At 46.7% G+C, this 22,685-nt stretch overlaps 1 protein-coding gene across 3 annotated transcripts in view; it reads right to left on the bottom strand.

Moving 5' to 3' along the window:
- Positions 1-22,685, bottom strand: part of MIS18BP1 (MIS18 binding protein 1) — a 1,508,798-nt gene that overhangs the window by 194,738 nt on the left and 1,291,375 nt on the right. For all 3 annotated transcript variants that reach the window (XM_069638746.1, XM_069638748.1, XM_069638747.1), the window contains one exon: positions 431-588. In XM_069638746.1, the coding sequence (XP_069494847.1) occupies positions 431-588 (158 nt within the window). The remainder of the gene's footprint in view (positions 1-430; positions 589-22,685) is intronic.

Raw genomic sequence — 22,685 nt, 5'->3', positions numbered from 1 at the left:
TCAGTAAGCTTAATACAAATTAAAGAAACTTGGATAGTTGTGTTACGTTTTTCATTTTTTCTTTCGAAAAGAACACCATGAAAAAAGGCTAACAAGCACAATGAGGACTAGAGATCCTTTCTTGGACCAGCATGCGGCAACTTACTAAGTTACCAAATGTAACAGATGGCATAAAAAATAAAGAGGGAGGCAGTAGAAGAGTTTAGGCACCTTGTCAATCACATGAAAACAATGAAGTGTGTAATAGAGAGCTAAATAAAGGGAACATTCTGTGGTTTTGGGGTGAGAACACAGTATCAAAATTGTTCTTCTCGAACTTTCAGTTCCCAGGTACTCAACTGTTCCTAGTCAGATTTAAGAACCATAACCCTTTCAACAGACAAGAGAAACACAGCATGTGCCTTGGGAAACTCTACAGTTAAAATTGTACCTGTCAACGGGTCTTAGCATGCCAGGGGTGATGTGGTCACACTGTGGTGTTTTTGCAATAGGAAAGATGTCAGATGATGGGGTAGTTGGATTTACATTCTCCAGATGCTCCAGATGGAAGGAATCCTCGTCGTCTTGGCTTTCATGAAGACTTGGTAACTAGAAAAGGAATAAATAACCGAGTGAACCATATGTGAAGTACTTCATAATGTTATCCTAGGTTGAGAAGGAAACATAAAACAGCTTTGTCACTCCTGCAGTGGCGAAGCATTGGCAAAGTTAGAACTGTAATAATTTAAATAACCAACAATACTAGCCTGAACAAAATTTTATTTTGAATGGAAAGCCCACAGGCATGATGAATTCAAATGAGGAATTTCATGAAGGTGTCCCCTTTGTACTACCCATATATCTTCCGTTCAATAGCCTGCAACCTCCTTTCACTATAACCACCCAGAAGAACAAAACTGTTTGTAAGAGACATTGGCCCTCATTACGACCCTGGCGGAAAGGGGTTTACGCCAGCGTAAACCATGGAGTACCTTTCCGCCCGACTACGAGTTCCCGTAGCGCCATGGTGATTTTTACGCCTGCTTTTTGCAGGCGGAAAAATCCATGGCGCTACGGGACTTGTCGTTAATTACGCCACCGTAATTTACGGTGGCGAAATTAACGCCTTCCCCACTGCCATTATACCCTATGGGGCAAAAATGGGAATGGGGAAGGGTAAATGGGGATTGGGGACTTACCGCCCCGCCAAGGTCGGAATGGGGCGGTAAGTCCGCCAACCCCCATGGCGGAGTTGGCAGCTTTGCGCCATGGACCATGGTGCAAATTGCACCATGGTTCTCCGCCAGGGTCGTAATGAGGGCCATTGTCCATCTGAAAGATTATGCAATAAGCAAAGAGCACCAAATAGTTAATCAGTGAAAAGGTGGGTTGTATTACTTCTTTGGAAGCAATCGTTTTTAGGTTTTGGATGAACAAGTCAAAAGCATGCCCTTTGATGCAAGCTTGTCACTGCGCTTAAGACTTATTGCAATTTCAATGTGTTAATTCCCATTGCGCATACTTTTATTTCGCATGCAATTCAAGTTCAGTTTTTTGCATCAATGTACAACTACCTTTAACTTATGGTTGCATCAGCTGTGGCCAGACCCGACGTGTGCATGTTTACTTAATGAACAAGATGGCCACAATCTACACATTCTTATGCAATGACTGTCACTATAAAGACATTTGTCACAATAATTATAAGAACTAGTGCAGACCAAAATTTCAACTAGGAAAAAATGCCCACATTTCCGTTTTGTTTGCCTCAATTGAAAACATTTGCCATTTCTTCAATTGTAATACATTCCTTGCCCGCTACACAAATAGAATTCAAAGTGTACTGTTTCTACAAGGATGTTCTAGCTTGAAAAAAGAATGGAGATTACTTAAGAACAGTTTTCAACCTACACCACCTTAAATCCTGTAAGATTCCAAAACTGTGGGAATCAATAGGGGCTCAATATGAATTATGTTAAGGTCCTTACAACTGAGGGGCAATATGGAGTTACGCCAGTGGTAGTCCAATGTAAACATGAAAAACCTCCTTCATCGTGGTCGATGTTAGTTCTTGCTCTCCCTCCTTCACAACTGGTTCAGATAGCTTGCATCAGCAGGTGGTGGTTCGGGAAAAGTTGACTACAAATAACCTGTCATTTTAAGATGGAGGTTGTGGTCTTTGGCGGATCCCCGCTATGTGGCCATCTCTAATGGGGCCTCTGTCTCTTCCGCCATGTTCCCCCCCCCCCCATCCTCCATTAGAAACCAATGATTTAAGCTTGATGACTGACTTTTTATCCCTACGAAATAGCAACATTTGTTAACTTGCTTTCATCAACTTAGTGTGTGTCAGTTTCTTTTACTCAATTCCCCTTCCCCGAGCAACCCATGTTACCACACTCATGCAATCTCAGTTAGATTAATGCAACTCCCTTCATCTTGGTCTTCCCTCATGCAAAATCTTTTGTCTGAAACTAAACCAGGATACAGCAGCCCAATCGATCACCAACACCAGTAAACATCCCCAAGACACAGCAATTCTTTGCCCCCACTAATGGCTCCCCATCTGCCCGAGCATTCTTTTTTAGGCTCTTTGTATATTTTACAGATGCTTCTATCGAACTAGACCAGCTTTCTTGACACCACTTTTAAAAAATGACAACACCCCAGTTCCTTCGCTCCTCTCAGCTTCTGCTTTTCCAGGTGACGAAATTCTGCTGCTCTTGGATTGGCAGATCCTTTTCTGTGCTTGCTACCCCAAAATGGAAAAAGCTTATATTACACCATCTTTCTCAACATCAGTCTTTCCACCGCCATTTCAAAACACATCTCTTCTGTGCTTTCAGTTTGACCCAGGGCCATCAGACATCCTGCTAAATGTTTACTTTACACATTTCTAGAACATAGCAAAGAAGGAGAATAGGAATCAGTGTCCCTGCCCTGTGTGCTTTAGCCCTGCCACTCTAATCCCCACATCAATTTCCATAGTTCCCCCATTCTGCAGAATTATAGTAGTTTATGTATGGGGTCAGATTGTAAGTATGAGGCAGGAGTCTCGGGTGCATGTTGTTTTGCTTTGTTCTTCAAAATGACCAGCTGCAAGTTATTTTATGAATATTATGGTATTTATTGGGCAAAACAGCTTAAGGAAGCAATTGAGCGCTTTACATTCGCAGTGGGGGGGAGAACACAGTGAGGGAAGCATAGAAAAAAGGAGCGGGAGCTAACAGGGGAGGGTAGGCAATTGGCAGCAAGGGATCTACAAGCAACCAGGGGGGGGGAATAGTGAGGAGCAGATTATAGAGGATCAGGTAGGCTGGAGAGTGATTGGACGTAGGTGTTAGGGAGGAGCCATTACTTGAAGAGAGAGATCTTGAGCTCTTTCATGAACTGTAGAAGCGATGGGGCAAGTCTGATGTTGGTAGGGAGGAGTTGCCAGAGACATGAGGCATAGAGAAGGCCCGTCTTCTGGTTCATTCCTTCGTTCACAGGCGGAGTTCAAGTGTGCACATGTCCTTTCTTCTGGTGTATCACAGGCCTCCAGAGATGCTGAGTGTCTCAGTGAAGTAAGCTTGGGGACTTTAGAGAGACCGCATTATAGATGCAACAGGATTTGAAGATGATACAGGCTTGCAGCACGAGCCAGTGCAGTTATAGGATACACAGAGGAAAAACACCCACCAGACATTTCCCATTTGGCTCACAGGCACCAACTGACTAAGGGAACATCAAATAGGGCACTGTGTTAACTTTCCACTCAGCAACATTCAGCCAGGTCACACGCATCACTCATTCATAGGATGCAACACCACCATATTTCACACACAAAGCCAACAACAGGACACAACATAGCAGTGTGACACCTCCTCCTACACAAGCAAGCACACACACACACACGCACACAGGGGAGACACCGTACCTCCACAGAGGGTAACACTAATTTGCATGGCAGGTTGCACTTCCAGTGAGACAACCTCTAGTAGAATAAACAAATGCAAGGTTGTGCAGATCGGGAAGGTGATGCAAGCCATCAAGGGGGGGCCCTACTAACATAGGACCCCAATCAGTTCCTTCAAAAGCATTAATAAAGAGACATGTGGCGACATAAGCCTCCCTCTGAGTTAACAATGCTGGAAGGATGTAAGAAAATACACAACACATTTGAAGCAGTAAGGAACCTGCTGTGGGGGACATGATCTATGTGTGAACACAGGTTGTAACACAGCAGGCACCTAGTCCAATAACAAAGATGACACACAAAGCATGCATGTACAGAGGCCACACTGCACATGCATCACATTTCCACTCAACTTGCAAGCAAGTACACCGTGAATCTGGTTCATTCATTTTTCAAAAAATAAATGCTTGTGAATACAAACTCGGAGTTGGTTCAGTGAGCATAAACTATGGAATGGAACTCAGATTTGCTATGCAGGGCTGAATATGTATTGATTGAGATGCCCTTGACCAGGATCTATATAGTTCACTATAACCTAAAACTATTGTTTGGAGGTCCCATTTCCTATGTCGAAAATATCCCCTTAAATCACACCTGCATTCCTGACTCTACATTGACAGACATGCTCCTGACAGGTGATTTAGTTTATTATAGCATAAACTATGACAACAAAGCCACATTTCCTATGTAGGCAAGCCCATTCCAAAAATGTACAGATTAAAGCAAAATGGCGATAGGTTCACCTTTTCCAAGCTGACAAAATTCTTTCTAAGCTACTTTTAAAGATAAGGAGCAAGTCCAACCTTTTGCAATGCTCATTGGACTCATTTCTGGATGTTATGGCTAGCAAAATAGTGAACTGTGAATACCAAAAAGCCACCCGTGAAGTTGTTTCTGGCTTAGGTGGGAACATTGGAGGGAGCCCCCCAGCCGCCACTACTGGTCAGATAGATTTTATGGATGAGATGGGGGTACCAGAAGGCAGGTGGTGCAATTTTAATTACTCCCCAGGAACGGTGGGGGTGGGGGTCTGGGATCTGCCTTCCGCTGAACTCCTCCCTAGGAAAGAAAGTTGTAGAGGATTTGGCTTTGGAGGGGGAAAGGGAGGGGTTAGGCCTGGTTAGCGGTCAGAGTGAGGTTAATATGCCCCTGGTGAGTAGTCCCCGCAGGAGGGAGTTTTGCAAGTGAATTGAGCCAAGATCTCAATTCCTCCTCTGGGGGGAGGGGGGTGATAATCTAGGGTTGGAAGTCTTGTTGGATGCAAAGCTTAAGCCCCTCCAGATTGCTCTCGACTCATTACAGGCCTTTAAGGCGGGGGGTCATGATCACATTGGCTATCCTGACGATTCAATTTGAGCGATAACCAAAAAGTTGGTGGAGTCGGCAAGAGTTGGGTTAGGGACTATGGCAAATGAGAAGGATGCCCAAGAGGGTGAGGCGAGCAAGGTGAGCAGTGATCTGGGTATAGAAGCTGGTGGGTCGGCAGGAAACTATCCAGGCTAGTATTAACCCTTTGAGGAATAGATGGACCGAGTTAAGGTCAAGGTCTCAGGCAGGGTTTTTTGGGGCCAACTTGTCCACAGGTGTGGTGGATAGGAGTTTTATTTTGAACCTACCTCCTGCTGCAGCGCCTTTTGTGGGGATTATCATGAGTGTACCAGAGCTTCCGAAAGGTGGATTTGAAACGACCATCTCTCTAATGAACAAAATCGACCCATTGGATAAATACTAATCTGATTGGGTCAAATATTGACCCAAGCCTTATTTTAATGGCAAGAAGCGTAGGTTGGGTCGGCCCAAGGCCCAAAAGTATGGAGAGGGACTGTATAGTGATGTCCTTTTCGGACCCTACAGTGGTTAGCTATTTGGTTAATTCCAACCTCTCAAGAGGTTTAAAACCAAATGGCTATGGCCTTCACAGAAGGCTGGTCCCACTGGATTATTTCTACTCCTGTTTAGAGAGGGATGCTGATGCGGGGAAGGGTCAAGATGCACCCATTAAGAGTGGGGTAGTCCAGAGACAAGCACAGGGACCTGTATATCCACTTTTTGGTCGCAGACTGTCTGGGGGTTGGAGGACAAATACTAACTGTGAACGGTTGAATCCATTGAGGTGATGGGAGCTCATTAGTGGGACTGAGTTAGTTAACCGGTATGAGGTTCTAACCTCTTGTGAAGATCTGGATTGACGCAGGGTTGTCCAAGTCTGTCTAACCGACGAGGTGGGCCCAGAGGGAAGGGTGGAGTCCTGGGGTCCTGAGTTTAGTGGGGAATTGATGGCTTCTATTATGGCACCAATGGAGTCCTGTACGTTATCTTGGAATATTGCTGGGGCCAAGGGGAAGATGGACAGGGAAGATATTGTTGAGTGCCTATGAAGTCATTTGCCTTCAGGAGACCTGAACCTTGGAGACCCCATTGCTACACAGCTTCCTATCATTTGGGATTCCAGCAAAGAAAAATGCGAAAGGTAAATGCTATGGCGGTTTGACAACCCTCATTAAGGCATCTCTTAACTGCAGGATCAGGGTAGTGGAAACCAACATGGACTACCTACAAGTGCTTCGTATCTTCCCTGTGAAGGGGGAACCGTTACAATTATGAACCTGTACAATAGTCCACATAAAGATGAGGTGGATAGGTTATCAAGGGTTAAGGTATTCATTGACGATCTACTATTAAATAGGAAGAACCGTAATGAGCACTGTACATGTGGAGGTGATTTCAACCTCAAAATGGGTGCAGTTTTGTCGAAGGATGTATTGGACCCGTTAGAGGACCGGTCATTAAGCATCCCTTAGCCTCTTATGAAAGATTAACGGGTGTATGCTAAAGGCTTCCAAATGTGCTTATAGCTTACAGAATGCGGGCTGTGCAGTTAATGGACGTTTGGCACCCGACATACCCACTCTTCTTACCTTTAACAATCATCAAGCTTCCTCACAAATGGATTATTTTTACATCTCTTTAGAATTGTGGGACAGGATTGTGAGTTTTGAAATACTGCCAGATGTTACAGTGATCACCCTATTTGTCTGAAAGTGAAGGGCATGTTGCGGGTAGCAGGCAACCGAGATTCTTTGGTGTGTTTGGCAAAGGTGATTGCTCCCTTTACTAAAAAAATTAAATGGGAGAAAATTTGGGATTCTAATCTGCACATAAATACTTTGTCTGAGAATATATCCCTAATCTATGATATTTTGGACACCTGTGCAACCCCGCGGCTTGTGGTGGAACAGTTTATAAAGATATTGGGGGCCTTGACTCAAGGCTTTACAGTTCTTAGTAAGAGGAATGGGAAGCCACCTAAAAGGGGGTGGTTTGATGGGGCATGCACTAATGCTAAGAAAGCACACCTGAAGGCCTTGAAAGTGCCACTTTGCACCAGGAAGGAGAACGCTCAGGCTAGAGCCATTTATCAGGGGGAGTTAAAGCGCAGGAAGATGGAAATTGAAGGGAAAGCTTGGGAAGGCTTCCTGGATGCCTCGGCGAGTAATGATCAGAAAGCCTTTTGGGAATATGTGAAAGGGGGTGCAACCCTGTTCGCAATGGAAAGATCCAGCGGGACACATGTGGAAGAAAAAGCATGGGTGTAGTACTTTGGTAACCCGTTTGATGGAGGGGCCAAAGCGGAAAGACCTGGGACAACTCACACACCTTTTAAGTTTAAGTTGGAGGATTTATCCCGGGCCATTACCCAGCAAACCTGTAATGATGCACCGGGCCCTGATGCGATTCCCCAGATATCTTTCAGGACTCGTTGGATTTGTGGGCTCCTCTGTTGACAGTAGTGTTTAGAGCCTGTACGGAGAAAGGCCTTTGCCCACCATCGTGGAAAATGGCCATCATCTTTCCCATTTTTAAAAAGGGAGAACCAGCAAGCCCTATGTTGTACAGACCCATCTCGCTTTTAGATACAACCTTTAATATCTTTGGGAGGGTTCTGTTAGGGCTTATTGAGGCCTGGTTATTGGAGGGGCGGTCCTCTCAGATTTTCGGGGGGGAGAGGGAGTGTACCTTGCCTTCATGGATCCGAGCACGGCCTTGGATAAGGTAGATAGGTTAACGTTGTGGCCCGTGCTCAGCGCCATGGGGTGCCTGGGGGACATTCTGGAGGTATTGCAAGAAATGCATAGGGAAAATAAGGCTTGTGTGCATAGTGACCCGGGGGGACACTGCACTGGATGCTTTAAGGTTGGGTGTGGTGTCCGACAGGGGTGTGTTCTGGCTCCGATCTGCTTCACAATGTACATTAATGGGCTCCTATAGGCCTTGGGGAACACAAAGGCGGATTATCCTGTTCTGGGATACGCGGATGATACCATGTTAGCCAGGACCCAAGGGCACTTCAGATCCTGATATCTGCCTATGCAGCCTTCATGGAAAACCTGGGGCTCAAAATTAACAAAGAAATCGGCTGTAATGGGCTCTGCGGGTAGAAAGCTTGTAATGGGGAGGTTATCCCCAGGGTCAAGGAGTTTGACTATCTGGGGATTAGATTCTCAGAATCGTTTACGGGCACTGCACATCTTAAAAAATAGTCAGCCAAAATGACCCAACAAGTGGGGGGAAGGGGATTTCACGCTTTTTATCCCACTGCCAGGGTCAACCGTTAGAAGTTGTCCTTAAAATTTATTCTGCCAGACGAAAGCTGTTACGCTATATGGGGTTTCCGATCAGCACCTGATGTCAAGGTGAAGGGAAATCTGTTCTTTAGAAGGCTACTGGGACTCCCAGGTTCCACGCCCTGCATCTCTATTCATAAGGAGTTGAGAGTGGAATTCTGGGAGAACCAGTGGGCTCTGGCCCCAATAATATTTTGGATTTGAATATGGGCAAACGAACATGCTTCCCTTTGCCATTTTATAATCAGATCACTGATGTCAAGCAATGGCTGGAGAAAAATCCCCTGGCTTGACTATATTGACAAAGCTTTGACTCAGGTTAACATCCAGGTCCCCCCACCCCAGACCCCTTACTGACCAAATCCCAGATGAGTTGTTACAAAGATATCTTGGGGGAGGTGGTTAAAACGAAAAAGGGCTTTTTTTGGAGTTTGCAACCAATTCCGATAAAGAGCATGTGGTGATTAGCCGGGTGAAGGAGATACAGCCCTATTTAATTTGGGGCTCCATGAGAAAGAACGGTGGTTAATCACCTGTGCGAGATTCGACTGTCTTCAGTTGAAGGGTTTTACTGCTAAATGGAGTGGGTACCCCGACTTGGCGGGTTGTTTAGTGTGTTGGGGTGTCAAAGAGGATCTGGTTAATTTGTTGCTGTTTTGCCCCGGATATAACAGTATCAGAAGGTCGACTTTACTGCCGGTCTTACGGGAAGCCAATATCCGCTCCTATAGGACGGCAGTCCCATTTCTTTTGATTGCTGATTCTGTTTTAATAGCGTGGGCATTATTATCATTTTTTAAAAGAGCCATGCATTATAGAAAGGGGATGTCAACATAATGGATCTAACAGCATATATTCTTTACATATCCAGAGGTAGTATTGCCCCCATTGAGTCAGGGACTATGCTACCTGTTTTCCAGGCTAGTTATTGCCTTTATGAATGCTTACAGCTTGGGTATTTCCCCACTATGTATTGCCTTGTATGGACTTTGTATGGGATTTTATTAATTGTTTGTATTATGTTATTGTATACTGTATGTATGTGTTTGATAGAGCAATTGATCCAAATAAACATATTGACCGACTATAAGGAGGGGAATCCAACATGTCATGGAACAGAATCTCCTAAACTGGCAAACCTATTCCTAAATTGTATCGATTAAAGTAGTTGAAGGTACTTTGGCAAAGTAAACCATTTCAGACGTCTCTATCCTTTTCCTGCCACTCCCCGCCTTCAGTTGTTGCCCTCTATTCCTGTGTACTTCCTCAAGAGTATAGTCTGGTAACTTCAGGTGTGAGCACAATACGCCATTGTTAGGGAGAATTCTCATTTATGGCTAATTTCCCTCACGAAGTGAGTCCCTCAGCAACTTTGCTGGATTTCCGGAGGTTGTGTGTTCCACCGGGTAAGAGTGTGAGCCTTTTTCCCACTCTTACATGCGTTTTGCCATGTGTATTTCTACTTTTTGTGTGATCTTGAGCTCTGTAGCCACACCACTCCATGAGCCCCATTTTTTGTGTGTGTTACACAGCACCTTCAGTGCAGTGACACAGGGTTGTCTTTGAGACTTCCCACTGACTCAATTTTTCTGGGGCTGACTACTGTCCCCCAGAAACATGTAAAGTTGCCATTAACTTTATATAGTCACTTTAAACTACAGACCCAGAACACCCCATCTCACATGGAGTATTGTAAATGGTTAATTCCTACCCCTTTTTGTCTGTGCCTCTTGGAGCTTTGTTTTGCTCGCTTAACATTTAGACTTGGCTGGTGGCAGTGGTATCTACCCTAACTTTTCTACCGCGATTATACTATATAAACGTGATACTGTTTTTCGCAATTATATTAGCCTCAAACATAAACCCGCTTGACCAAATACTTTTTATTTTGGCTCCGGTCGGGTTTAGTCGCCATTTCTTTTTGTTAAAGTCCTTCTTGTGTTTTACTTTTCGCACCAAACCAGGTTTGCCTTCTTTGTTCGCCGACCTTTGGCGGGCTTCTGTCCAGAAGCCCTACTTTGGCGCCTGGATGTCTAGGTGGGGTGAATGTGATGGAGGGGTTTGGTCACCCCATGCACAGGGTCTCCTTGGAGACCCAAGTCGCACTTTGTGTCGATTGGCTGAGGTGGTTGTCCAGGCTGTGTGAATGGGGGATTTTGGCATAAACGGCACGAATCTTGGGCTGGAAATAAGAGTCGCCACTGGAACTGCAAGAACCGAAGAGAAGCGGAGAAGAAGACGGCTGCTGCAACTCCTGAGTCCCGGTGAAGCCCTGCTGCAGTCCTGAGCCATCTACCCTTCAAGGACAGAGAAGATCCAGTCCGGAGTCTTCTTCCCTTGAGCCTGGTGGGATAAACCAGCTCATCTTCCACAGCCAGAGGATCCTCTTCTTGGTCGAAATCATTGCGCACAGCTATAGTGGTCCGGATAGCCATCTGAAGAGCCTGTCCTGTTTTAAAGGAGCGCACCTTTTATTCACCGTTGCTTCACTGCTGCTGGCCTCATCCCCGAGTAGTGCAAATCGCTCCAGACGTCGTCCTTTTCTCCACGACTGAAGCTCCAGGAACTGTGAGTCTGCAGGAACTACCAGGAACAACTGCCGTGGCACCAGCTTTCTTCAACGAATAAGGTACTGTGTCCGACTTCGAGGAATTGGGGTGAACCCTTCTTCCTCACCAAAGGCTTGTCCTTTTCTTCCTTCTCTCATAACTCTTGTGTTAATTCATGTGCTAAGTGTGTTTTGACTTCGGTTACATTTCTTCCCGCGGGCACGCTTATCTTTCGTAAGACCGAACAGTCATTAATGTCAAAAAGTGATTGCTTATGTACTCCCGGTAACGTCTTTTGTTTCACAACACCGGTTTGTCAAAACCCAATGTACTTACCTTGAATTGATCGGCCGAAGGGGAATTGGTTGTGTGTAGTATATTTGAAGTGTGGTTTTATTTTAATATAAGTTAAGTGTTTTGTGCACAGATGGTTTAAAAATAAATGTACTTCTATTTTTTAACCTGAAACCCTGAGTCAGTGTTTGTTTGAGTCGCAGTAATTTTAGTCCTTTTTGTAATCTCTACTACTGCTCATTTGCTCTTGAGATAAGTCTGGCTGCTCAGCCATTGCTACCACTCTTTCTGTGTAGTACAGGCTTGTACCAAAGGTGAAATTGTATTACCACTTGTAGTCTTAATTGTGTGCAGTGGTCCCTAAGGCAGAATCAAATGCAGTACCCCAACAGCCATTTTCTCCGACAAGATACCAGAGCCATAAGACCACTATAGTGTTGATTGGCACAATATAAAAGATTCATGACAAAATACAGACAAATGTTTGTGTATGCTAAGAAAAGTACCTGGAAGTTCTATGCTGGCAAAAAGTGCACAATTTACAGACTAGACTTATTCCTCGATTCTGTATAAACAATGGCAAGGAAGTAGCCTGCTTGTAGCAATGTAAACATGTTCATACCGACTGGTTGTGGATTAACTAGTTCCTGAATTACACAGGTAATGCTACTTCCAGGCTAGACGGGCAAATTGCTGTTTCTTTAAAATAGCAACGAAGACTAGGACAGAAGTTGAAGAGTGTCGGCAGTTTTGGATGTTAAATGTCCTTGCAATGCCTGTTGTATACAAAGGGACGCTGCAAGGACTCGTAATTTAGAGAAAACACCGAAAGGATATCGCTCCTTGTGGGATAACAAAGAAACCTGCTATTAATGTCCTTAATAAGGCCACAGACCAACCCCAAGGAGAGGAGCACTGACATGAGCACATGGCGGAAGTCCTTTCCACGTACTTATGAGCCAAAATCCTCACAGCTGCCAGTGGCACTTCTCTCAGTTGCCAAGGAGACCGAATAATTATTGTTTGCTCCACACAACCCCCCCCCTTATCAGCACGTTCCTTTACTGGCGCAAGGCCATACTTTGAGCTTTTCATGGCCCACCAAACATGTCTGCACCTCACCCTTGCACCATCTGTAGTACTTCAAGCTATTGAGCTGACAAAAATCCTGCTTGTGTCAGGGCCTGATGTTGAGAAGAAAGAGAAAGTGCCCACACTGCATGTAAAAGGTGTTCAAGGGCATGTCGTCAGTTGAGAAGGCACTTACTGTACCTTCAAAAGACAGACTAATGGCAGTGCGGCTCTGGCAGATGATGCAAAAGGTGTGTGGCACAAAGAGCCTTGAAGAGAGGGTAGTCCTATGGGGAAGCCTTGTGAGCTGCTGTCCACCATGGCTGTGTGACTGTCCAGTATGGCTGCAGCACCACAAGGAAAACATACCATGGTGCTACGCAACAGGAGGAACCTCCCACCCAGTTAATGCTGTCCACTTAGGAATTCGCACAGCAAATGACTGCATCTCAGTAAACATTAGAATCACTTGGTGGATCTGGCTCCTGGGTCCATTGTTCATGGGACCTTCTTGGGCTTCAGTTAAGAGCTGCTGGCCACGGGTGCTTTTTTTGCAATGAAACGCCATCCTCAGCTGTAGAATTTGGTTGCTGCCCGTCTTTACTCAAAAGCATGTGGATGGAGGGCAAGCCAAATATGAGAAACAGGGAGTGCCCTTCCAAATGCCAGGGGGACACTCTCCATGCAGAGGTTGCTTTCTTGGGAAGGATCTGGATCGGGTTGCCTGCTTGTGGATGGGGTGGTGCGAAGTTGCTTTATTCATTAGGATGACCACTTACCAGTTATAGGATACATTAAAAAAACATCCACTAGACACACCATCATATCCAGCTCCTCTGCACTAACTGACTCATGAACATTCACAGAGATTACTTGCTTAACATTTACCTAGCACCCTGGTCACTCATATCACTCATTTACAGAATGCAACACCGCCCTCCTTCAATCACATATGCGCACACACACCACCCACAAGATAACACAATATGAAATTTAGGGGTGTGGGGACTAAGAACAGGAATCACCATGCAAGTAAGTATTCATTTAGAAGAACTACACATTTCAGAAATAGAGCGATACTTTGTAAAGGCCACTGATGATGCCTTGGCCCTAATGGGAGTCCAAAGCCCTTATGGAGCCTCCATCTTTCTTTTGATAGAGGCCTTTGTGGTTTTATTGACTGGCAAGACTGACTTAGGTGACTGGAGAGACTGACTTGGGTGATGTATAGATCGAATGGTCTGGAATACTTTGATCATGTTATGTAAAATGTCAAATGTCTGGCAACGTCCAAGTTGTGCAAAATGAAATTCCTCACAATAAAAATCAGCGGCTACCATGAATGGTAGTGTATGCACAACCATCTTGCATCTGTGGAAAATGAGATGTCGCTCCTTGGAAGAAATGTCATGACGGTCATTGGTTTTCCTGGCTGCAGTTATAGTCATGTGAATAGCTGTTTTCCAGGTAGAGGTCTAGTTCACAATAGGCCATTTGTGTAAAGGTCTTGTGCATTAATGAGGCAGGAATCTGGTTCAAATCCCGCTTGGGGTAAGGCTTTCCTAATAAGAGGTTGAAGACATAAGTGTGCTCCAAAGTGTCCTTTAACAGCCTCATAAGGTTGAGGGGCGAAGATTACTTGATCTCCAGTGGAAACAGGATAAAAAATAAAAGAAATACATGATTACCAAATGATGCTTCTAAAGCCCAATGAGGGATCTGCGACCATTTGCTTTTGTGCTGGTTCTTAGTGGAATCTTTTCAAGGCACTGACACGACACATATGTTAAATTCTGAAATGCACAAATGGACAAAGGGCATTATTCTCCAGAAACAAGCTTTCAAGCTCAGCAATGGAAAAGAGGAGTACACAACGTACAACATTTACAGGGCCTGAAGATTAGTCATTTGAAGGCGGTCTAGCAGACTGAGGACAGATGTGGCTCGAAGGAACCCGTTCTAAAATGCTGCCAGAACGGAGCGATCAGAATCAAAGTTTGGTCACTGACACGCCTACATTTTAATCTGAGTTTTCCAAATTAGCTGGAGAGTAGGAACAATATACAGTGGCCAATGTAGGTGGATATCCTAAGGTGTTTTCTCAGATACCCAACCAGCAGCCATAGGGCATTGTATAATCTTGCAAATACAGTAACTGTGAACAGTCCAGTTCTCATAAAATCCCTTCTTACCAACTGGTACAGCTCCCATTTGCGAGTGGCATGAATAAGCATCCTCAGTGACTTCAATTGAATATTTGTATTACCTTCCAGCTAGGATTCAGCCAGGAAAAGATGGGGTTAGAGATTACACTGCTAAATACATTCAGCGAGAAAAAGTGGGCTTGAGTGAGCACCTACTTGCTTGTTTACATGAAGCACTGCAATGGTTTTGAACGTAAAAATAAATATCACCTTTCCCTGAATGGAAGGAGGAACACACTGGAGTGCAAAGATCGCCCTTGGCTCCAGGATATTGATGTAGTCCAATTTGTCCTGCACATTCCAATGCCCGAGTCTGAAGTTGAACTGTTCAGCTACTCACTAGTCCATCAAAATCAATATTCAAGTATGGGAAGGACAAAAAGGAAACCCTCTCATGAGATGCTAATAAGATTTAACGTGTTCAAAGGTTATGTATGATTCACTATAGGGCTAGGATTCTGTCCTGCAGTGTGAAAGAACTGCTTAGAAGTGCCCAGAATTGCACTTATGACCAGTACTGTATTTACGGAGACAAAATCAGAGACCACTTGATGAATGTATTACAAATGTCAATAAGGCAAGTTTTTCACAGGTTTTCTGAAAACTCTGGCATAGTTGCTCTGGGGATGAGATGCTTGCTAAACAGTTGTCTAGCTACAGATGCAAATGTATGCTCTGGACATACAAGTGTGCAAGACAATAGCTTCAGGAATAACCTGGTGGCTGCCTCAAGGCTACAGGCGAGGCAAGCATTCTGGTAATGATTGTACCCTGTGAATCTTAAAGGTGATCTTTCCCTACTGTAATGTGAAAGTAGGCATTCTGTAGACCTATTGACGCCATCCAGTTTCCCGGGTAGAGGGCTGCAAGAATTTGAGTCAATGCTAACATGTGTTAGGTTTCCATTAAAAGACATTGATTTAAGTTGTAAAAGACCAGATTATTCTTATTCTTCCTGGTATTTGGGTATAGTAAAATGCTGGTGGATTAAAATCTATGGCTAGTCTTTTTGTGAATCAACTCTATTAGTCCCATTAAAAGGAGACAAGAGAATTCTTGCAGAAGATCTGGAGATGTTATTGCTGTTTTAGCACCAATAAAAGGTGGGTTATCGTTTGCTACGGAGGAAGATAAAGAGATTGTCTTCCTGTTACCAGGGCTGGACATTTCTTGATAAACTTTGGAATATCAATATTTACTAGGTCCCTCATTGACATCAACAGGACTTCTTAGAATCTTTCGGCAGTAGATTAAACACAAGAAGTCACTGTTTTGGTCTTTATCCAAACATATTGCTGTTCAAAAAGTATGGCTTCAGGGCAGCTGAATGCTGTCTGTGGAATGTATAGCAATGTTGATGAAACCATGGTTTGAGATGTGTGGGGAGATAACTCATTTTTACAGCTGTAAGTCTCGCTTTTCATTTTTGCAGAACGTCAATTGGCTGGTCAAATAAGAATTTACCATCAAAGGTAATATCCTGGTCTTTCTCCTGAGCCCCTTGGTTCAGAGTTGTAGCTGAAAGATAAATGGGTCTCTTCATGCAAACCACATCATCCATTGTCCTGGCCACCATATTTGTTATGTCACTGTTATTCAGAAGTTGCTCAATGTCTTTTGCCCTCAGCAACATTGTATGCACAATTACCTGCAGCATCCTAAGGGAGGACTCAAGAATTAGAATGTGCATCTAGTACAGATGCTTGAGAGGATATAGAGCCCTTACCCCTTGGTGCAGAATAGAAACGGGAATTGGTTGTATGGAAGCGGGAGATTGCTAGATGTAAATGGGAAGCTTTGTGTAAGGTTGTCAATGATGACAATAAGAGCTTCGGGGGGGGGGGGCAAGGGGGTCATCACAAAGAAATGTAATAGCCTAGGACTTGGGCTCCTGCGATGCACCAGTGGTGCATATTAAGGCACAAGACTGGGTAGATCACTACACAGCATTATATAGCGTTGGTAGTGGTGGCAATCCTGATGGGTTCTGGAACCTTTTTCCAATAAGGAAGTCAAATCGGTTATTGGCCATCAGAAAAGCTTTAAAGCGATTGGGGCCAATGGCGTACTGAATTATCTTTTTCGCTCCTGTGTACAGTTCTGGGTTCCCTTTCTTACACAGTCTTTTAATGCTATGCTGTCCATCGTTTCTTTTCCAGAGAGCTGGAAATTGGGAACTATTATCCCCATTTTCAATCCCAACCTCCAACCGTCCAATACACTCTTGAAAGGAACATCTAAATTATTCTCTGGTGTTATCAAGAGGAGATCGAGGGACTGAGCTTTTAATAATATTTTATCTGACATGCAGCTAGCATCGAGGCTTTGTCATGGTCAAAAGGGCCACATACACAGGGGCCCCGGATGGACACAGTCCGGGCACCTTTGGCGCCAGGCTCATGAATAACAATAAGCAAGAACATTTATTTGGGACAAGAATGCTTTTATTTTGGACATAACACCTCATTTTGGGTGCAAGGTGCATTTAACATGGGAACTTCCATCACTAAAGCAGACCCACATGTACTCGTGGGTGTGGCTGCTGCTACTATTGGGTTGCCTTGCACGTGCTGACTCTGTAGGAGTGGCAGGGTGTGGCAGGCAAGCCAGGCCTAGTGGGCATGCCCACGATCGCAGCTATACAAGCTGCTCCGATCCCCGAGGCAGACGCTTCGCATTATTCTGCACTTCCATGCAGCGTAACGCTCACCACCGTCTGGGATTAAAACGTACCTTAGGAAATCCTGCTTTCATACTTACCAACTGGGGAGCCTGCTCTCACCAGTGCACGTCTTCATTGATCCCGACATTCTTCTCCAAATCTTCCGGAACGCTGACATCTTCATCCAGGCACCGCAGCTCATCTTCGAATCTTCTGTGACTCTGAAATCTTCATCTTGGCACTGCAACACAACGCGCTTCGTCAGCGACAGCAACACCTGCAAGTGAAAACAAAAGGCAAGCTTAGACACAAAAGACATTAAAAGAAATTCAGTTTAAGGTTGCGCTACCACCGAACCTCGCGCTTTCCCTTAAACCATCACTCACCGGTTGTCGGACGTTGCGGTTTCAACCATCTTCCTGGCCGCGTTCCGCGACCCCAGAGCTGCTTTTGAGACGCATTTCCATCTATTGGGGAGAAAACAGAAGAGAAAACGTTATTCAGGAATTAACAGCAATATTGAGAGCAATAATACCAAGACAGAAAACGAGAAAAGGCAAAGAGAAAATGGAAAGGGAAAGAGACAAGAGGAAAAGCATAGTCGCAGCTGGACTGGACTATTACCGTATGTTCCGGCGTATAAGACTACTTTTTAACCCAGGAAAATCTTCTCAAAAGTCAGGGGTCGTCTTATACGCCGGGTGTCGTTTTATAGGGCGGGTATATCCCAAACTCTATATTTTAACTGGAAAAGTTTGGGGTCATCTTATACGCTGGAACATACAGTACTTTTCAGGGAGCAGTGAAGCATCCCATTGACAAGCGCCCCTGCCAGAAGTAGCAGGACGGAGAGTTTACCATCAATAATTAACAGGTGAGCCCTATGGGCCGGTACATGCCCACAGAAATCGCACCTGGGGTAGAAGGGTTTGAGAGGCACAATAGTCACCGATCAGTGCACTCCCGTTTTCTCATATCCACGCAGGAGCAGTGTCACCAACTGCCGCTGCTCGCAGCTTATCCGCAGAGGGAAAGATCGGACAGGGGTGATCTAACTCCTGGGAGGGCTGCAACCGTGCCCCAATGCCTCCGCAGAGACCAGGTGAGCGTAACAGGATTGGACTTGGGACTATTAGTCAATGTGTCAAACCTTTACTTGATTATTTTCAAGCATGTTACACTCCTATCCACGTGGCCTTCAGGGGATCTCTTCTCTGGAGATAGCAGGACAAAATGGGTGCTCCCCGGCCGCCGCTGCAAGTCTTAGATTCTCTCGATGTAGACACTAGAGACTGAATTTGCTACGGTAATGGTGGTAAGGTCAGTGATAGTATAGCTGTGAACAAGGGTGTCTGCCAGTGCTTTGCAATGGCCCCTTTGTTCTTTATTGTGCATGTGAATTGTCTTCCATCTTGTTTGGAGCAGTTGGATGCAGATGTTCCACACTACAGTGGGAGAAGGAACAAGTTACTTACCTGTAACTGTTGTTCTCCAGCATGGGTCTGGCAAGGATTCACATGCTCATGAATATTCCCCGTTGTCAGGCTGAGAATCATCGGTAAAGAAAAGAAAATCAGTATCAGTTTCATTTCTGATCTGTCTTTCTTAGTAGTAACCAATCACTGGTCTCTGGGTCATACTGCCCCCAGCCAATGACTGCCCTCTCGCTAAGCCCCGCCCCTGGCAGCCATCCTGAGATTTGGTAGCACGTAAAGTGGCACTATGACCAAATGATAAGCTGCACAGGGGAAGGAGGGAGGGTTCGCATGTGAATCCATGCCAGACCCATGCTGGAGAACAACAGTTACAGGTAAGTAACTTGTTCCTTCTCCAGCATGGGGTCTGGCATGGATTCACATGCTCATGAATATAAGAATACATAGCAGTACACACATGCACAACCACGGGAGGTGGCAAGGCTCAACATTAAGCATTACATAACAACTCAACATTAAGCATGTCTTGCCTCCTCACCAGGCTCACCTTAAGCAAACGGGTTGCGCAGCACTGCCTGGCCGACTCTGGACTCATCCCTGGAATCCCGGTAAACGCAGTAGAATCTCGTGAAGGTGGGCATCGACCTCCACATAGCAGCCCTGCAGATGTCCAGCAGGGGCACCCCAGACAAAAAACGCTGTGGTAGCAGCGATTGCTCTGGTCGAAAGGGCTTGCGGACGGCCGGGCAACGGTCGGTTTGCCAACCGATGACAGTGGATGATGAAGCCGGAGAGCCATCCGGAAATGGAGGTCTTCGAGAGAGCCTTCCCTTGGTTCACAGGTCCAAAGTTCAAACAGCGGTGATGTCTTCCGAAAACTCTTTCCATAGAACTTCAGCGCTCTAGCTACATCCAGCGAGTGCAAAGTCCTCTCAGCCGGGGACGAAGGCGACGGGAAAAAGACTGGTAACACCAAGGGCTCGTTGAGATGGAAGTCCGACGGCACCTTGGGCATGAAGGAGGGGTGTGTCCTCAGCATCACCCTCATCTCGTGGAAAACCAAGTATGGAGGCTTGCAGGAAAGGACCTGAATCCCTCCCAGGCGTCGTGCAGAGGTGATGGCCACAAGGAACACCGTCTTCCACGACAGGAACTTCAATGGAGCCAAATGCAAGGGCGCAAATGGCGGGCCCATGAGCCTAGTCAGCACCATGTTGAGCTCCCACGCCGGGGTTGGAGCCTTCACCAGCGGGAACGATCGAAACAATCCTTTCATAAACTCCTTCACCAGGCCATAAGACCACAGGGACGACCGTCCTGCAGTTCTGGTGTATCGGGAAATATGATGGAAGCATGAGCTAGTCCAGCTTTGGCCAGCGACAGTAAGTACGGTAGCAGTTGAGGGGCAGTAATCCGTAGAGGGTTAATCTGTGCACGGCACCAGACAGAGAGCCTCTTCCACTTGTGTCCATAGCACTTGAGAGTTGAGGACGCCCTGGCCTTTGCAAGAACCTCTCTGCATTTGGCCGGGATATCGTACCCTCCAAACTCTAGTGCTGCAGGAGCCAGGTCTGCAAGTTCAGTGACACCGGGTCGTGATGAAGAATGGCGCATCCTTCTCTGGAGAGAAGATCTGCGTCCGTCGACAGTTTGACTGGTGGGGACGGTGACAAGTCCAGAAGGTCCGGGAACCAGATCTGTCTCGGCCACCTCTGTGCGACGAGGATCATCCTGCACCGGGACCTCTTGAGTTGGTTGATGAGCCCGAGCAGCAGCAGCAACGGAGGGAACGCATACAGGAACAGGCCGTCCCAGGGGAACGAGAAAGCATCGCCCATGCTCCTCGGCTGGGGGAACCTGCTGGCGAACCTCTGGCACTTGGAGTTTGTTGTCGTCGCGAATAGGTCGATTTGGGGTTTGGCCCACAGCCGGAAGAGTTGATCCACTTCATCCTGGTGTAGTTCCCACTCGTGGCACGAGCGCAACTCCCTGCTGAGTGAGTTGGCGATGGTGTTTTTTATCCCTGCTAGATGAAAAGGCACCAGAAACATCCCCTGGGCAACGGCCCAGTGCCACAGATCCTGGGTTTCCTTGGACAGGTCTGGGGATCTGGTTCATCCCTGTTTCCGGATGTAGGATGGCCTGCGTTCTTTCCTCCAACGGCGAGGCCAATCACGCCACTGTATCAAGCTTGGCTCCCAGAAACAGCACGACCTGCGACGGAACCAAGAGGATTTGGGGAAGTTGATGGAGAATCCCAGGTCCGTGAGCAGCTGGACGGTCTTCGCTGTGTGTTCGACGGCGAGTTCCCTTGTCCCTGCTCGGATGAGCCAGTCGTCCAGGTAGGGGTAGACGTGGATCCCCTGCAGGCGCAGCTGCGCCGCTATTGGTGCAAGGCACTTGGTGATCACCCTGGGAGCAGAATTCAATCCGAACTGGAGGGCCCTGAACTGGTAGTGCCGTCCCTGGACTACGAACCTGAGAAACTTTCGGTGACCTTTTAGGATGGGGATGTGAAAGTATGCATCCTCCAAATCCAGCGACGATAGGAAGTCCCCCTCCTCCAGCTGGCCCAGCACATGCTGGAGGGTGACCATCCGGAACTTCTGTGCCTTTATGTATTTGTTTAGCCGACGCAGGTCCAGGATGGGAGGCCAACCTCCGGTCTTCTTCCTGACGAGGAAGTATCTTGAGTATACTCCGAAGCCCCGCAGCCTCTTTGGGAAAAGCTCGATGGCCCCTTTCTTGAGCATCGCCCTTACTTCTAACAGCTGTTGAGGGACGTGGTTTTCCTTCCTGGCCACTGGAGGAATTAGGGAGCACTTCTTTAGGAATTCCAGAGTGTGCCCGTTGGCCAGGGCATCCAGCAACCAACGGTCGGTGGAGATGGACTCCCACACGCTGACGAACTTCGCCAGCCGGCCTCCCACCGGGGTGCTTCGGTGGGGCCCGACACAACGGCCGGTTCAGTCTTGTTTGGAAACAGCCTTGCCTCCTCTGCTTCCCTGGCGATGACGGCGAAATCCACCTGACTTGCCTCGTCCCCTGTAGGCTTCTTGCGATGAGGAACGGGCCGCTTGACGGTAGGTCGAGGAGCCGCCGCCGAATCCTCTGAAGGCACCTTGCTTGCCTCCGGAGTTCCTAAAGGGCGGACGCCGTTGCTGCAGAACTCCCAAGGCCCGAGCTGTCTGTGTCGGTCTTGATAGCCTGCAGCGACTCATCCACTGTCTTTCTAAACAGGTTGCTCCCGTCGAAGGGCATGTCCAAAACCTTGGCTTGCACGTCCTGGCGGAAATCTGTCGCCTTGAGCCACCCCCGCCGTCGAAGGCAAATGCCGTTGCCCAACTGGCGGAAACGAGTGTCTGCAATGTCCGTGGCCACAGTTATGGTGTGGTCCAACGCCACCTCACCCTCCTGTAGGATCGACAGGGCCTTTGACCTCTTGTCGTCCGGGAAGAAGTCCAACAGGGGGGCGATCTTGTACCACAATTCCCGGTCGTAGCGGGCCACAATCGCTAGGGCGTTGGCCACCTTAATCGTCGTCGCTGCTGACGAGATGACTCGCCCCATGGCGTCCAGCTTCTTTCCCTCGCCGTCCGGTGGGGAAGTTGAAGATGAGGCCAATGCCCCCCCCCGCTTTCTTCTTGGCCGCTGCAGAGACGACCGAATCCGGGGTCAGCTATGCCCTAAGGCACAACGGGGCGGCATCGGGGACCCGGTACTTCTTCTCGTACCGGTCCCTCTTGGCCGGTGTCGAGGACGGGTTCTTGAGAAGGGCAAGTCCCTTGTCCCAGATGTCATCCAGCAAACGCACCACAAGGACCGTCTTCCTCTTAGCCTCGCGCTGTTGGTAGAGGAAGCCTTCCTCCTTCTTCTCTTCGGGGCAGAGCTGAAAAAGTTTGGATGC

Source organism: Ambystoma mexicanum, chromosome 14 (assembly GCF_040938575.1).
Source record: "Ambystoma mexicanum isolate Mex_15411 chromosome 14, UKY_AmexF1_1, whole genome shotgun sequence".
NCBI lineage: Eukaryota > Metazoa > Chordata > Amphibia > Caudata > Ambystomatidae > Ambystoma > Ambystoma mexicanum.
This window is presented reverse-complemented; position numbering and strand designations above follow the sequence as displayed.